Raw genomic sequence first — 18,423 nt, 5'->3', positions numbered from 1 at the left:
GAGGCGGCGCGGAGCTTGATTCACCTTCACCTGTGCTGGGCACCCGCTGACCCCGGGTTTCCGCCCGGAGAGCAGTCAGACATGAACGGACGGGTGGATTATTTTGTCTCGGAGGAAGAGATCAACCTGACGAGAGGACCTTCGGGTAGGCGCGGGACGTGGAGGGGGAATTGCTGCGCTCTTGCTTTGGCGGAGCCGGGTTTACCTGGCTGGAGCCGGCAGGCCCGGACCGAGCCGCTTCCATGAACGCTGTGGAGTATTGAGCAGAGTCCATTGGCATCCTCTGTTAGCTAGACGACGGACCCAAGGACTCTGCTCCACAATCCAGTCGGATTACCGCAGGCATTTATGGCCAGGAAGGGTGTCTTTCTGTTGGTGGCAATAGAAAAGACCAGGAAAAAGCCCGCTGTGTAGCCGGCGTGTGGGAGCCGCCGTATCCGTTATTCAGTTGCTTGCTCCACCCGTGTTTCTTTGAGGGCCGGTTCAGGTGAAAACAGGAGCAGCGAACGGCGGGTGTTTTCTGCATGTGTAACAGTTTCTCTGCTGCTAGGGTCTCTGCCTGCATTTCTGGGGAAATTAATTTACATTATCAACTAGAACGCTAAAGCGGGAGGAGACCTTTTACAGGAGTTTTCAGATCTGGCGCCACCACAGAATTATTACTTGGGCCTTTTCGTTTTTACTTTTTAGCACAATATTAAACGAAAACGCTGTTTTTTAGTTCCATCTTTAGGGAGTTGGATTTAGTATGGACTAAACAATTCTTTAAACAAACACTTCATGTGGTTCTGACAGGAATTTTTCCACATAGCTTTGCTGTGTGATCTTCCTCACGGATGCTCATGACTGGCTTCTAGAAATTATTACTATATCGTGCCTTCCTTGGGTTTTGAAGTTTTCTTTATGGCAATAACATTTTAGGTTTAGGGTTCACCACTTGTGGCCAAGTTTGTTTTGTTTTTAAATTAAATTTTTTTTATTGGATATTCTCGTATTTATATTTCAAATGTTATCCCTTTCCCCCCATTCCATCCCCCCCTTCCACTTGCTTCCATGAATGTGCTCCCTCTCCCAATGACCCCCTTCACCTCAGTTCCTTGGCATTCCCTTACACTGGAAATGCATCTTCTTTGGACCAAAGGCCTCTTCTCCCATTGATGACAGACAATGCCATCCTCTGCTACATATGAAACTGGAGCCATGGGTCCCTCCATGTGTCCTCATTGGTTGGTGTTTTAGTTCCTGGGAGCTCTGGAGGGTTTGTTTGATTATGTTTTCCCATGGGGTTGCAAACCTTTAAGCCCCTTCAGTCCTTTCTTTAGTGCCTTCATTGGGGAGCTCATGTTCAGTTCCATAGTTAGCTGCAAGCATCCTCAATTGTATCTGTATGACTGACAGAGCCTCTGAGGAGGCATCCATATCTGGCTTCTGCCAGTAAGCACTTCTTGGCATTAACAATAGTTCTTGGGTTTGATGGCTGCATATGGGGTGGATCCCCTGGTGAGGCAGTCTCTGAATTCCTTCAATCCCTGATACTCTATTTGTCCCTGTATTTCCTCCTGTGAGTGTTTTGTTCTCCCTTCTAAGAAGGACTGAGGCACCCACATTCTGGCCTTCCTTCTTTTTGAGCTTCATAAGATTGTGTATTGTTTCTTGAGTATTCAGAACTTTTGGGGGCTAGTATCTGCTTATCAGTGAGTGTATACCATGTGTGTTTTTTTGTGACTGGGTTACCTCACTCAGGATGATAGCTTCTAGTTTCATCCATTTGCCTAGGAATTTTATAAAGTCATTGTTTCTAATAGTTGAGTAGTACTCCACTGTGTAAATGTACTACAATTTCTGTATCCATTCCTCTGTTGAAAAACATCTGGGTTCTTTCTAGCTTCTGGCTATTATAAATAAGCTGCTATTAACATGGTGGAGCATGTGTCCTTATTAGATGTTGGAGTATCTTTTGAGTATGTGCCGAGGAATGGAATACCAGGGTCTTCAGGTAATATTATGTCCAATTTTCTGAGGAACCGCTAGACTGATTCCCAGAGTGGTTGTACCAGCTTGCAATTCTACCAACAGTGGAGGAGTGTTCTCTTTCTTCACATCCTCGCCAGCATCTGCTATCACCTGAGTTTTTGATCTTAGCCATTCTGACTGGTGTGAGATGGAATCTCAGGGTTGTTTTAATTTGCATTTCCCTGATGACTAGGAATGTTGAGCATTTCTTTAGGTGCTTTTCATCAATTTGGTATTTCTCAGTTGAGAATTCTTTGTTTAGCTCTGTACCCCATTCTTTAATTGGATTATTTGATTCTCTGGAGTCTAACTTCTTGAGTTCTTTATATATATTAGATATTAGCCCTCTATCAGATGTAGGATCGATAAAGATCCTTTCCCAATCTGTTGGCTGCTGTTTTGTCCTTTTGACAGTGTCCTTATCCTTACAAAAACTTTGCAGTTTCATGAGGTCACATTTGTCATTTCTTGATCTTACAGCATAAGCCACTTGTGTTCTTTTCAGAAAATTTTCCCTTGTACCTATGTGTTCTAAGCTCTTCCCCACTTTCTTTTCTATTAATTTCTGGTTTTATGTGGAGGTCTTTGGACTTGAGCTTTGTACAAGGGGATACAAATAGATTGATTTGCATTCTTCTGCATGGTGACTGCCAGTTGAACCGGCACCATTTGTTGAAGGTGCTGTCTATTTTTCATTGAATATTTTTAGCTCCCTTGTCAAAGATCAAGTGACCATAGGTGTGTGGGTTCATTTCTGGGTCCTCAATTCTGTTCCATTGATCTACCTGCCTGTCTCTGTACTATTACCATGCAGTTTGTATCACGATTGATCTGTAATACAGCTTGAGGTCAAGGATGGTGATTCCCCTGGAAGTTCTTTATTGTTGAAAATAGCTTTTGCTACACTGATTTTTTTGTTATTACAAATGAATTTGCAAATTGCTCTAACTCTGGAGAATTGAGTTGGGATTTTGATGGGGATTGCTTTGAATCTGTAGATTGCTTTAGGCAAGGGGGTCATTTTTACTACCTTGATCCTTTCGATCCATGAGCATGGGAGATCTTTCCATCTTCTGAGATATTCTTCAGTTTTCTTCTTCAGAGACTTGAAGTTCTTGTGATTCAGATCTTTCACTTGCTTGATTAGGGTCACACCAAGTTGTTTCATATTGTTTGTGAATATTGTGAAGGGTCCCGTTTCCTTAATTACTTTCTCAGCCTGTTTATCCTTTGATAACAGGCTGGAGGAAGGCTTCTGATTTGTTTGAGTTAATTTTTTATCCAGCCACTTTGCTGAAATTGTTTATCAGCTGTAGGAGTTCTCTGATGGAATTTTTGGGGTCACTTAAGTAGATTATCATATCATCTGCAAATAGTGATATTTTGACTTCTTCCTTTCTGATTTGTATTTGTTTGACTTCCTTTTGATGTCTCAATTGCTCTGGCCAGAACTCAAGTTCTATATTGAATAGGTAGGAAAGAGAGTGGGTATCCTTGTCTAGTCCCTGATTTTAATGGGATTGCTTCAAGTTTCCATTTAGTGTGATGTTGGCTACTGGTTTGCTGTATATTGCTTTTACTATGTTTAGGTGTGGGCCTTGGATTCCTGATCTTTCTAAGACTTTTATCATGAAGGGGTGTTAAATTTTGTCAAATGCTTTCTCAGCATCAAATGAGATGATCATGTGTTGTCTTTTTCTTTGAGTTTGTTTATATAGTGTATTACATTGATGGATTTCTGTATATTGAACCATCCCTGCATCCTTGGGATAAAGCCTACTTACTTGATTATAGTGGATGATTGTTTTGATGTGTTCTTGGATTGGATTTGCAAGAATTTTATTGAGTATTTTTGCATTGATGTTCATGAGGGAAATTGGTCTGAAGTTCTGTTCCTTTGTAGGGTCTTTGTGTGGTGTAGGTATGAATTGTGGCTTTGAAGAATAAGTTGGGTAGTGTTCCTTCTGTTTCTGTTTTGTGGAGAGTTTTGGTATTAGGTCTTCTATGAAGGTCTGAGAGAATTCTGCACTGAACCCATCTGGTCCTGGGCTGTTTTTGGTTAGGATGCTTTTGATGACTGCTTCTATTTCTTTAGGGTTTATAGGACTGCTTAGCTGGTTTATATAATTCCAATTTAACTTTGGTACCTGGTATATGTCTAGAAAATTGTCTATATGCTCTATAGATTTTCCAGTTTTGTTGAGTATAGGCTTTTGCAGTAGGACCTGATGATTTCTTGAATTTACTCAGTTTCTCTTGTTATATCTCCCCTTTCATTTCTGATTTTGTTAATTTAGATATTCTCTCTGCATCTCTAGTTAGTCTGGCTAAGGGTTTATCAATCTTGTTGATTTTCTTTAAGAACCAGCTCCTGATTTTGTTGATTCTTTGTATAGTTCTTTTTATTTCTACTTAGTTAATTTCAGCTCTGAGTTTGATTATTTTCTGCTCTGTACTCCTCTTAGGTGTATCTGCTTGTTTTTGTTCTAGAACTTTCAGGTGTGCTGTCAAGCTGCTAGTGAGGCACTCAGAGGTATGAGTTTTTCTCTTAATACTGCTTTCATTGCATCCCATAGGTTTGGGTATGTTGTGCTTTCGTTTTCATTAAATTCTAAAAAATCCTTAATTTTTTCTTTGACCAAATTATCATTGAGTAGAGCATTGTGAAGCTTCCATGTGTATGTGGGCTTTTTATTGTCTTTGTTGTTATTAAAGACCAGCCTTAGTCCATGGTGATCTGATAAGATGCATGGAAGTATCTGTTGAGGCCTGTTTTGTGACTGAGCGTATGGTCAGTTTTGGAGAAGGTACCATGAGGTGCTGAGAAGAAGGTTTTTGGTTTTTTTTTTAGGATGAAATGTTCTATAGATGTCTGTTAAATCCATTTGGTTCATGACTTCTGTTAGTTTCACTGTGTCTTTGTTCACTTTCTGTTTCTATGATCTATCAGTTAGTAAGAGTGGAGTGTTGAAATCGCCTACTATTATTGTGTGTGGTGCAAGATTTGCTTTGAGCTTTAGTAGAGCTTCTTTTATAAATGTGGGTTCTATTGTATTTGGAGTATAGATGTTCAGGATTGAGAGTTTGTCTTGATAGATTTTTTTCCTGTGATGAGTAAAAAGTGTCCTTCCTTATATTTTTTGATAATTTTGGTTGAAAATTTATTTTATTTGATATTAGAATGGCTACTCCAGCTTGTTTCTTGGAAACGGAAAGTTTTTTTTTTCTCAGCCTTTTACTCTGAGGCAGTGCCTGTCTTTGTTACTGAGATGAGTTTCCTGTATGCAGCAAAATGCTGGATCCTGTTTACGTATCCAGTGTGATAGTCTATATCTTTTTATTGGGTAATTGAATCTATTGATATTAAGTGATATTAAGGAATATTGATTGCTTTTTTTTGTTATTTTTTGTTGTTAGAAGTAGAATTATGCTTGTGTGGTTTTCTTCTTTTGGGTTTGTTACAAGAAGATTTATTTCTTGCTTTTACTAGGGTATAGTTGTACTGGCTGGTTTTGTGTCAACTTAACACAAGCTGTAGTTACCACAGAGAAAGGAGCCTCAGTTGAGGAAATGCCTCTGTGAGATCCAGCTTTATGGCATTTTCTCAAATAGTGATCAAGGGGGGGGGGCAGCCCATTGTGGGTGGGTGCCATCCCTGGGCTGGTAGACGCAGGCTGATTAAGCCAGGGGAAGCAAGCCAGTAAGTAACATCCCTCCATGGCCTCTGCATCAGCTCCTGCTTCTTGATCTGCTTGAGTTCCAATCCTGACTTCCTTTGGTGATGAACTGCGATATGGAAGTATAAGGTGAATAAACCCTTTCCTCCCCAACTTGCATCTTAGTCATGATGTTTGTGGACAGATATTGTGTAAATTTGGTTTTTTCCTGGAATATCTTGGTTTTTCCATCTGTGGTAATTGAGAGTTTTGCTGGATATAGTAACCTGTGCTAGCATTTGTGTTCTCTTAGGATCTGTATCATTTCTGTTCAGGATCTTCTAGCTTTCATAGTCTCTGTTGAGAAGTCTGGTGTATTTCTGATCGGTCTGCCTTTATATGTTACTTGTCCTTTTCCCCTACTGCTCTTAGTATTCTTTGTTTGAACATTTGATGTTCTCACTTTTATGTGTCAGGAGGAATTTCTTTTCTGGTCCAATCTATTTGGAGTGCAGTAGACTTCTTTTATGTTCATGGTCATATCTTTCTTTAGGTTAGGGAAGTTTTCTTCTATGATTTTGTTGAAGATATTTTATGGGGCTTTTAGTTGGGAGACTTTGCTCTCTTCTACACCTATTATCCTTAGATTTGGTCTTCTCATTGTGTCCTGGATTTCCTGGATGTTTTGGGTTAGGAGCTTTTCGATTTTTGCATTTTCTCTGACTGAGGTGTCAATGTTTTCTGTGTTATCTTCTGCTCCTGAGATTCTCTCTTCTGTCTCTTGTATCCTGTTGGTGATGCTGTCATCTATGACTCCAGGCCTTGTTCCTATGTCTTTTATCTCCAGGATTGTCTCTTTTTGTGATTTCTTTATTGTTTCTCTTTCTCTTTTCAATTCCTTCACCTGTTTGGTTGTATTTTCCTGTAGCTCTTAAGTGATTTTTGTGTTTTCTCTTTAAGGACTTCTACTTTTTTGTATGTATTCTCCTGGTTTTCCTGTAATTCTTTAAGGGAGTTATTCATTCGCTTTTTGAGAACCTCCATCATTTTGAAGTATGATTTTAAGTCCAAATCTTGTTTTTCTGGTGAGTTGGGATATCAATTGAGATACATATTTCTGATTCCCTTTGCAAATACATAAAGGCATCTAGTTCTTTAACCTAAGTAACCTACCATGATGCTACTTTTTATGATGTTTGGGGTTTTCTTCTTGCTACATAGCAAGAACCCAATGTACTTTGATATAGAGTTTCTCATGTATGGTATCACAGTATTACCAGGTTTTCTGACAAGAGCAGACTTCTGATATTATTCTTGCTTTAAGCATGAAATTTAACATAATATCATTGTTTGAACTTTTGGGCATTTGAATAGGCATTGTCTAATTTCTAAACATTGATCTTACAGATCTAAAGTTTCTAGTCTTAGTATTTTCCTTTAAACATTAGAACTAGGACAATCGTCTAGGACAATCGTCAAGAGACAAGTAAGAGGAATAATTATATCTAGTTAACATTTTTACACAAAAGGGTTTATTTTTGTATTGTATAGTTATTTGTTTAAAAATAAAGTTCCACTGTGTGGTTTCTGGAATTTTTATAAGTATTTCCAAGTATTAGTCATTGTTATTAGTCAGGATTCTCTAGGGGAATAAAGTCAATGGAATGAATAGATATATTAAAAGGGAATTTGTTAGATTCGCTTATATGATAAGGTCCGAGTAGTCTGCTATATTCACAGGGAAGAAGCTCAGAACTGGTAGCTGCTCAGTCCATGAGGCTGGATGCTTCAGCGTCCCTGGTGCTGAAGATCCTAGAGGGCCACTAGCCTAGTCCTTATTGGAATCCCAGCGATGAAGGATTCTGATAGCAGGGCAAAAACGGAACAACAGCAGGAGCAGCAGCAATAGGATAGATTCATGCACTCACTAACAGGGTGGTTAAACTCATCTGGGTAGTGTGAAGGAAATAAGGCTTTAGAAAGCAGGCTTTTTCCCTTGGACTGCCTATCTGGTCAGCACTGGAAGGTACTGCCTACAATTTAGGTTGAGTCTTTCCATTTCAGATAGTCTCATCAAGAAAATCTTTTATATTTTGTTCATGGCTAACCTCTGAATTAATTAATCTGACTCCAGATCCAGTGAAATTGAAAAATAAGATTAACCATTACAGTGATAATCATTGAACTTATTAGGAAAAAATAATTACAGATTTAGAATTGAATTTGGTAAACACAAATAATCATTGGAAGTTCGTTGGTTTAGTAAACAAGGAAAGGTTTCAAGTTTCTGTTTATCACTTCCTAGAGCTGGTTCCTGGTCTGTGTGGTACTTTTGGTCTCAGAGTCTTCATGGTGACGTCATGAAGATACACAGGGAAGAAGTCAGTAATTATCACTAAAATCTTCTAGGTAATTTTGATAGTGTCATAGGAGTCTGTCTGTCTGTCTGTCTGTCTTTCTTTTTTTTCTTTCTTCCTTTTTACAGGAGAAATATAAGAAGCCTCTGATTCTTTGTATACAATTCTGTTTGCAGGCAGCACTGTCTGTTTTAACTGGGTGAATGTGTGTGTGACTACTGTTTGTGCCAGTATAGTATCAGACAAGAATCTTGGATATTTCCAGTTTTGTAAGGCAAATGAACCTCTTGAAAACAAACAAACCCACAATCATAGGAAGATGACAACAATGGAGTGTCTAAGGGGTGAAAAGGAAATTGCATGTAGCTTGACCTTTGGCCTGTGTTTGCTTCCTTGCCGTAGTAAGGAAGATCTTGGTGGTCTTTGTTTTCAGAAGACTGTTCTGCTTTTGTTCTTGGGCTCATTCCTCAAATTATTTTAAATAATTTCTGTCATTAAAAAGTTATCTCTGTGAGTGTTTTGCCTGCATTTGTATGTGTAACATGTGTCTGGTATTTACAGAAGCCAGAAGATTGCTCAAGACCCCGGAGCTGAACTTGTAGGTGGTTGTGAACCATATAGGTGGGTACTGGAAAATAAACCCAGTCCTGTGAAAGGGCAGCAAATGCCCTTAACTGCTAAGCTGTCTTTCTAGTTCCCAGGTTTTGACAGTTTTTGATTAGCTGGTAATCTTAGTGTTTGTCAAAGGTAGTAGTCATAATCTCACACGCTTTCAAAGGTCGAACAGTTCATCTTTTGTACTTTAGAACAAGTTCAGTTTGATTGTACTTGAAGGCTCTCACTTTTTCTCATATCAGATTTAGAGATCTTAAAGTTGTGAAGACTCACTATTCTAAGCACCATAACAAGACCAAATTAAGTTTTATTCTCTGTACCAGAGATTGAGCACAAAGGCTGTTCTACTGCAGCTGAGTGATCCTAGGTTTCCAGTATCCAGAAATAAGAGCTAAGTGGCTTTCAGCAAGTTATTCCCAATCTGCTGTATTCAGAGAAGGAAGAAGAAATACCCCATATCTTTATTGTCTTTAGAGGCCCTATAAAGGAAGGGATAGTTAGCACAATGCTTTCATAAAGAGTAATTAAGGAAGTATCTTTCTGGAAGTGTACTAATTAATAAATATTTATACCCATATTTTATATTTTGTTCAGGCTAAATGAGTCTCTCTTTATAGTCACAAAGGCTTATTTAGTTCTCATAGAACCCCTAAGTAGTAGGTGTTTAATCCACACTATTAGATTGAGGAGTTGTCTGAGGAAGATTAAAGACTTGCCCAAGATCTGTCAGTAAGATTCAGAAGATTCTACTCTAGGTCTGTTGATTGTACTGTACTAGATGTTTCTTCCCAGCACAGTACCTAAGAGTTTGATTGTTAACCTTTTCCTTAGCTTTCTTTTGTTTTTGTTGTTATAGCATACCTTATTCCCTAGAGGGATTTAATGCATGTAAAAAGATGTAACAACTCCATTGTGGGCAATTTTTAGGTGGGCACATCAAGGTGAGAACCCGAAACAGCACACTCTGAGCATTTATGATTTTCAGTTATGTGCTTCCCATCAACTACTAACTGCAGTTGTTGCCAACAGTTCTCTCTCTTATTTCCTGCACCCATTAAATAAACTGGAGACTATAGTGCTCTTGTCTTTGCTCTGTTTGCTCTGCCTACAGGAAATCAGCCCCTTATGGAATTTACAGTACAGTAGAGACCTGGTATTCACATGCAAAGGGTGGCTAAGGACTGTGAGTGTATATATGTAGCAGGAAGGAAAAGGAAGAGGTCTTCATGGAAGAGCATGCTAGTCTGGCTCAGTATTAGTTATTTTCTCAGTACTATGACAAAATAACTGACAATAGGGTATATAGTTGAGGGCAGTCTCCATTGTGACAGGGAAGGTCCAACAACAGGAACTTGAGGGGCTGGTCACGTTGCCCTCCACAGTTAGGAGGCAGAGATGGGTGCTGGTGTTCCACTCATTTTTTTTTTTTCTTTTTATTCAGTTTAGGTCCCAGACCATAGAATGCCTTCAGTCAGGATAAGTCTTCCTTTCTGTTAAGGTTTCCAAGAACACTCTTAGAAATATGGCCAGAAGTTTGCTACCTAAGTGACTTAAAATAAATTGGCAATAAAGACAAACCACTCCAGACTCCATTCTGGAAAAGGTCAGAGAATGCAGGACAGGGCAGCTCTGAAAAGCTTACCCAGACTTTACAGAAAGGATAGGTGTTAGTGTAGGGTCAGGGGTAACGATAGCCTTAGCTGTAGTAATAATAATAATAATAATACAATTAGAAAAATTCTATTTCTACATCAGTGAATAAACCAGTCTGGGTATAGGAGAAGTTTTGTTTAGGAGATTTACGAGAAATTGCCAAAGTGAGCAGAGATTGATTTGTGGAGACTATTCAGTATAAATGTGAAATCAGTCTTTCTCTAAGATTCCATCTTAATACCTCCTCTTCCTATTCATTGGTTAAGACTCAGCCTAAGAATCCTGTCCTCTAAAGTCTTCCAGTCACCCAGTCAAGAAGCTACCTCATTATCAATATTGTATAAAATTGCCTTTCATGTATTGCCAAAGCCCTCTGTCCAATAAGGAACAGGTAGAATAGTTATTGTGGGCCAGTGCACTATACCGTGCCGCAGACAGAAAAGCTGGTAAGTTCAAGCAGATTAAAGGACTTGGGTAATTCTCATAATTAAAAATTGTAGGTGTTTAAATATGCTCCTTACCAGGTTCATGTCTTGGAGGATGTGACCATGACACCCTACTAAGAGGGCCATGACAAATGGGCATCCCTAGAGCCTGCCAGCCCAGGGGCTAGAAAGGAACATAGAACCCCTGTGTTTTGCCTCCCCAAGTATCACCTAGGTGGCTTTAGGACACCCCAGTGGCGAAGTGAAACAGACCCACAGGTTTCCATTTTACAAATGAGGAAACCTTGGACTCTATTGTCACATAGCATTCTGGGGCAGATTTGGGATTTGGACTTTGTGACATTAAAATCTAAACTAAATACTGTAGGTTTCGTCATTATTATTTGCTGTGTTACTTGTATCTTTATACTTCCTTCACCCTGAAGCATTTTTTTTTTTTTTTTTTTTTAAAGAACATATATTACACTGGATATGGCAGTATATTTCTTTAGTCAGAGCACTTGGGAGCAGGAAGGCAGATTTCTGTGAGTTCAAATCCAGCTTGATCTTCATAGTAAATTTCAGCATAGTCAGGGCAGTATAGTGAGACCTTGTCTAAACAGCACCATTGTTAGAAAAAGAGCATGTATTTAATTTCTTTTTTCCTAGTGCTTTATTTAGTTCATTATACAAAGTGGTCACCAAACTGATAGATATAGAATATTATAATGAGATGCTTTTAAGAGAACTATGTGTGCTATTTTAGCTTTCAAAGTCATAAACTACAGTCTTGTCTAGTTTTCATGTGTATGTGGGCTTTTTGTTGTCTTTGTTGTTGTTAAAGACCAGCCGTAGACCATGGTGATCTGAGAGGATGCATGGGAGTATTTCAATTTTCTTATATCGATTGAGGCTCATTCTGTGTCCAATTATGTGGTCAATTTTCGAGAAGGTGCCATGGGGCGCTGAGAAGAAGGTGTATTCTTTTACTTTAGGATGATATGTTCTGTAGATATCTATTAATTCTAGTTGGTTCAAAAATCTCTGCTAGTTTTACAGTGTCCTTGTTCAGTTTCTGTTTCCATGATCTGTCCATTGGAGAGAGTGGGGTATTAAAGTCTCCCACTATTATTGTGTGGGGTGAAATGTATTTTTTGAGCTTTAGTAGGGTTTCTTTTATGAATGTGGGTGCTTTTTTTATTTGGAGCATATATGTTAAGGATTGAGAGTTCCTCCTGACAGATTTCCCTGGTAATGAGTAAAAAGTGTCCTTCCTTATCTTTTTTGATAACTTTTCGTTGGAAATTTACTTTATTTGATATTAGCATAGCCACTCCAGCTTGCTTCTTGGGGCTGTTTGCTTGGAAGTTTTTTTCCCACCCTTTTACTCTGAGATAGTGTCTGTCTTTGTCTCTGAGATGAGTTTCCTGTATGCAGCAAAATGCTGGATTTTGTTTATGTATCCAGTCTGATAGCCTATGTCTCTTTATTGGCGAGTTGAGTCCATTTATGTTAATAGATATCAAGGAATAGTTGTTTCTGTTTCCTGCTATTATTGCTTTTGTAGGTTGTGTCTGTGTCTTTTTCTTCTTTTGGTTTTCTTGCTTAGGAGTTTTCTTGTTTCTACTAGGATGTAGTTCCCCTCATTGTATTGGGTTTTCCACCTATAATTCGTTGTAGTGCTGGGTTTGTGGTCAGATCTCCATCTATGGTGATTGATAGTTTTGCTGGGTATAGCAGCTTGGGCTGGCACTTGTGCTCTCTTAGGGTCTGCATGATGTCTGTCCAGGCTCTTCTAGCTTTCATAGTCTCTGTTGAGAAATCGGGTGTGATTCTGATTGGTCTGCCTTTATATGTTACCTGACCTTTTTCCCTTACTGCTTTTAGTATTCTTTCTTTGCTTTGGGCACTTGGTGTTTTGACTATTATGTGTCGGGAGGTATTTCTTTTCTGGTCCAACCTATTTGGAGTTCTGTAGGCTTCTTTTATGCTCGTGGTCGTCTCATTCTTAAGGGTAGGGAAGTTTTCTTCTGCGATTTTGTTGAAGATATTTACTTGCCTCTTAGTTGATATTCTTCTCCCTCTTCTATTCCTATTATCCTTAGGTTCGGTCTTCTCATTGTGTCCTGGATCTCCTGGACATTTTGGGTTAGGAACGTTTTGTTCTTTGCATCTTCTCTGACTGTTTTGTCTATGTTTACAATGTTGTCTTCTGCCCCCGAGATTCTCTCTTCCATCTCTTTTAGTCTATTGGAAATGCTTGCTTCTGTTACTCCTGATTTCTTTTTTAGGTGTTCTACCTCTAGGGTTATCTCTTTTAGTGTTTTTTTTATTGTGTCAATTTCCGTTTTAAATTCCCTCTTCCATTCCTTCATTTCTTTGGTTCTGTTTTCCTCTAGTTCTTTGAGTTCTTTGAGTGTTTTTGTTTCCTCTTTAAAAGCTTCTGATTCTTTTTGCTTTTCCTCCCGTTCTTGTTTAAGTATCTCTATCAGCGTCTTGAGGTATGATTTCAGGTCTGCATCTTCTTTTTCTGGAGTGTTTGGCATTCCAGTGTTTGCTGTTATGGGAGAGCTGGGTTCTGGTGTTGCCAGGTTGTCTTGGTTTCCTTGGGATATACTCTTTTGCTTTCCTCTTGCCATCTTGTTGTCAGTGATATGTTCTTGCCTTTCCCTTGTATCTGGTCTGTGTCCCTGGATCTCCACTGGTCCAGGTGGCAGATGGGCTGAGCCCTGTTCTGCGCCCCAAATTCGCCGGGTAGAATCAGAGGTTCCACTGCTGTGTTCCTGGTCCCTGGATCAGGCAGGGCAGGGGCGCGCTTTCCGTGCGCACTCGGCAGAGATCTCTCTGCTCCCTGGCTGCCCAGATCTCCTACTCACCAGTCTTTAAAACTTTAGGAACTCATAAACTACAGTCTTTACTAGATATAATCTGTGAAAAATGGAAAGGAAAACAGTTAAGGTGTTTTAAACAAGAGGGAGAACTAGAGAGCCCTGCAAAAGAAATAATATATAGTTATGTCATATTATGTTAAGTTTATGTTTATGTTAAGGATCAATTTTAAGAAACAATTCTTATGAAAAATGTTAAGGAATATAAGTATTATTTGGGATGAAAATCAAGTTAATTGATGCTAAACTATAGAAACATTTGACTAAGCAGAAAAGTGGCCAGTGAGTATATCTGATTAGATGCAGTATAAGAGGGAAGATACTCAAAATATGCTTAGATGATAGAATCAGGATTGTTGCTTTTACAGGATTAAGTAAGGGAAATCATATTCATTATGAATCTACATTATAATTAGGAATTACAGATACTTTAATAAAGAGCAAGAGCTCATCTCTGGTTCTCATAGTTTTGCAGCACTAAAGGAAACTGTAAGCTTTCTATAACTGGGACAGAAATTCCTGATATAATTTATATGGAAGAAAGGTTTGTTTTGGCTCATGGTTTTAGAGGTTTAGTCTTGGTCTGTTGGCTCTGTTGCTTTCAATCTTAGGGTATATAAGTATGTAAGAAAGTAGTTCTTTTCATTGGAGCTAAGAGGCAGAAAAAGGCATAACTCCTTGAGAGGGTATTTCCCTTTAGTGACATAACTTTATCACTAGGATCCACCTCTCTACCACTTCCCATTAATGGCACAATTTGGAAACTAAGTAAGTAGTGTTTGAGTCCTTGGGGAACAACATGCCTAAAGCATGACAGAGAGTAATGATGGGCATGTGCTCAGAGTATCCCAATAAGGAAAGTTACCCAAGAGCTTAGAACCTTTATAAGAGAAGGTCTGTGCTATACTACAAGGGGAAAAACAAGAGTGTAAAATCTGAGTTTTCCCTTCCTGCCCCAGGTTCCCAGAATAGCAACTCTGAGACTCAAAATATACTTAGAAACACCTTGGCTATAGCTTTGGCTGTTCCTCAGCTAGCTTACAAGTTAATCATCTCTTTATTCTATGCTAAGTTCTGCCATTTGGCTAGTTAGCTCTCTCAGCTCCCCTGCTTCTGTGCCCTGAACAAATTCATTGCTCTTGACTCTGTCCCAGAATTTCATCTCCCTACCTTATATCTCACCTTCTATTTCCTCCTTAAGCTTATAGGCCAGTTAGCATTTTATTGTCAGGTGCTGCATCCATAGAGGACATGAGAGAGATTTTTCTCTACACAGTAAACTATAAAATTACTGTAGCAGCAAACATTTGGAAATAAGTTAGATGATGTCATTCTCCCCTTGTATCACAAACTATGCTTTCATGCCTACTACATATATGGTTTATTATATGTTGAGAACGAAACAGTAGACAAATTGAAAAGAAGGCAGTTGCAATTTAAAAAAAGACCACGAATTTGAGAAGTAGTGATGGGTGGTATACATGGAAGGAGTTAGGGAGGAAAGAAAAGGGGGTGTGATTATATTTTAATTTAAAAAATGAAAAAAGGCAGTCATAGTGAAAAGGGTCTAGATCATAATATGAGGCAAAATGAAAGAGATTAAATCATTTCACTGGAAAATTAGAGAGCCAGGGGAAGCATGATCTAATAGCTGAAAGGCACATATATAACAGTATCTGGGCAGTGGCATTACAAAGAGAGTGTTTACTTAGATATTTGGAAGACAAGTTTTCAGAGCCATGAAAAGAGTTTGTACTGCATATTCGGGAAGATAGTACCTTGAAATACCATTGCTAGGGTGTATATTTGTTAGCTCTTCAGGTGAGATACTAGGATAAGGAAAAACCAGTTGTGTGTAAAGCTTTTAATTGTTGCATCATTTTCTGTTCTCCAAGGTTAAAAGTTTTCTTTATTTGTCAGTAGATTCATTACTGTTATAATAAATAACAAACAGGAGACATTTTATATTGGTTAGAGAAATTTTCTTCTATAGTTTTGTTGAAGATATTTACTGGGCTTTTCAGTTGGGACTCTTTGCTCTCTTCTACACCTATTATCCTTAGGTTTGGTCTTCTCATTGTGTCCTGGATCTCCTGAATGTTTTGGGTTAGGAGCTTTTAAATTTTTACTTTTTCTCTGATCTTTGTGTCAGTGATTTCTATGTTATCTTCAGCCCCTGAGATTCTCTCTTCCATCTCTTGTGTTCTGTTGCTGATGCTGTGTCTATGACTCCTGACTTTCCTAGGATTTCTATCTCCAGGGTTGTCTCTCTTTGTGATTTCTTTATTGTTTCCATTTCCGTTTTTAGATCCTGGATGGCTTTGTTCAATTCCTTCATCTGTTTGCTGGTGTTTTCCTGTGTTTCTCTAAGGGCCTCTACTTATTTATCTGTGTTCTCCTGTATTTCTTTAAGGGAGTTATTCATGCACCCTTTATCATCAACATGAGGCATGATTTTAAGTCCAAATCTCATTTTTCTGGTGTGTTGGGATATACACTGCTTGCTGTGGTGGGAGAACTGGGTTCTGATGTTGTCAGGTTGTCTTGGTTTCTGTTGCTTAGATTCTTGTGCTTGCCTCTTGCCATCTTCTTATCTTTCATGTTAGTTGTTCTTGTCTCTGAATGGAGCTTGTCTCTCCTGTGTGTCTGTGGGCCGTGAGCTCCAGAGGGAGATTGGTCCTGGGTGTTCGGTTCTCTATGGGCAGGCTGTGAGCTCTGATGGCAGTGGGTTGGCTCTAGCTCTGGGTGTAGACTCAAGCAGTAGCTTGATACTGTGCCCTAAGAGTTTGCTGAGGTCTCTTCCCAGACAGTCAGTGGAGAGAGAGTGTGGGCTCACCCATGGGCTCAGTAGGGAGAATACTCCTACGTCTCCTCTGGGTGCTCAGTTCTCTGTGGACAGACCATGAGTCCTGATGGCAGTGTGACATTTTATATTGGGAACAGAATTTCTCCAGACAATTTAAAATGCCTGTTAATTTAACCTCTTGAGTTGTTGTTCATCTGAACTACCAATTTATTCTGTTCAATTCATATATATTTATTTATTGAGCAACTACTATGAGAACAGATTTCTGAACTAGTCATAGAGAAATGAGTTTCAATATAAATTTACTAAGTAGAAGAATATGGTGTTTAAGAATCAGAGTGGGTCCTTTGGTACTTTAATTTATGTGTCCCACTGTCGATCTTAACAGTAATTTCTTTGTATTAATCTGTACTATCATTTTGCCCCAGACAAAGTTATCTTGCTCTTTTGGGGGGAAAAGAATCAGAATATTCTGAGTGAATACAGATCCTAGCTTTTCTATATAATAATATGACTGTGAAAATCATTTCCCCTTGTATGCCTGTTTCTTTGGTTATAAAAATAGAAGTATTATTAGAACTTACTAATCCCCTTTGATTACATACTTTTATTTTTGTTTTATACCTTTATGGTGTTAATTCTGCTCCAGGTACTTTCAGGTGCTTGATTGGTACCTGACCTTAAAACTGTCCTGTCTGGAATAGACGTTAGTGGGGCAATAGCTGCTGGCATGTACCCCATGAAATGAGGCCTCAAGCTCTGGAAACAGAAGGGGAGTGGTATTCAGAAGATCCTAAGAGGTTCCATGGGTGTGGCTCCTTTGTCATAATTAGAAGATGTAAGTAACCCATGGCAGAAACCTGCTTCTCTGCCTCTTAGAGTTTTTATGCCCCTTCCTTTGAAATGTTCCCTGAACCTTAGTTGTAAGGGTTGGGTTGCAGATGTATTAATAGGGGCTAGTATAGCCCCTATTTTCCTCTACATGTTAATCAGTGACAACACCAGTGTGGATTGGGGAAATCTCATGGAACCCCTCCTGAAGTCAATTTGATAACTACTGAGAGAGGGAAAATAATTCTTCCCAGGGATGAGCTTCCTGATTGGTTATCCAATACCAAGTGGTGACCCTTAGAAGCATTCCTGAATGGACTGAGCAAGTTTTGTTTGCTAGTTTGTATGTATATGTAATAACAGTGGTTAAAGAAGAGGAGGGTACATGGGTGGATGGAAGGGAAGAAAGGAGGAGGAAATTATGTGATTATGGTTTAATAAAATAAAAATATTCACCCACCAGATACTGAGTAATAGTTTGGTAAGAAGATTAAATGAAACAGTATATATGTGAATTGTAAACCATATTATTTAGTACATATTACGCAATCAATAAATATAAGCTGTTATTGCTATTGCTCTTAATGGTAAACTAGATTCAGACCTAGAGTCAGGAGGTGTCCAGAAGAAGGTATGTTTTATTTAGCTTTACAAGACTCTTCTGTTGGACATATTTCATTTCTCTTCCCTCATACTGATGTCATTCTTTTTTAAGAGTCTTATTTATTTTTATGTGTACATGTGTTTGCCTGCATGTTTGTATGTGTACCACATGGATGCCTGATGTTCCTGGAGACCAGAAGAGGGAGTCATTTCCCCTTAAACTATATCATTTTATATTGTTTTATATTTTACATGCATACTCATGCAAGATAAAGACTAAACAACTCATTTTAATTTTGCCATGTCTTAAAATTTATTAGCACATTAAAACTAGAATTCATATATATATATATATATGAATATATGTGTGTGTGTGTGTGTGTCTCACTTTTATTCTTTTTCTCTTTGCCCTTAACCTATTTGAGACTGTATGTGCTGAGGCTGAATTAATTACACCCTTCAGTTTCAGAGGATACTGTCAGTGTTGTCAGTATGTCCTTTTCTGGTTATTCTTACAATCTATGTAAACGCCACAATGTATTCTCTCATAGGTATTCACTGCAACCTACCTTTATA

At 38.7% G+C, this 18,423-nt stretch overlaps 1 protein-coding gene across 1 annotated transcript in view; it reads left to right on the top strand.

The window, feature by feature from the left end:
• The window catches only part of SYNJ2BP (synaptojanin 2 binding protein), a 39,834-nt gene continuing 21,411 nt past the window's right edge, over positions 1–18,423 (top strand). Inside the window, exon 1 of the mRNA XM_080932390.1 lies at positions 1–145. Within this exon, the coding sequence (XP_080788516.1) occupies positions 82–145 (64 nt within the window). The 5' untranslated portion in view covers positions 1–81. The remainder of the gene's footprint in view (positions 146–18,423) is intronic.

This window comes from Micromys minutus, assembly GCF_963924665.1.
Source record: "Micromys minutus genome assembly, chromosome: 1".
NCBI lineage: Eukaryota > Metazoa > Chordata > Mammalia > Rodentia > Muridae > Micromys > Micromys minutus.
This window is presented reverse-complemented; position numbering and strand designations above follow the sequence as displayed.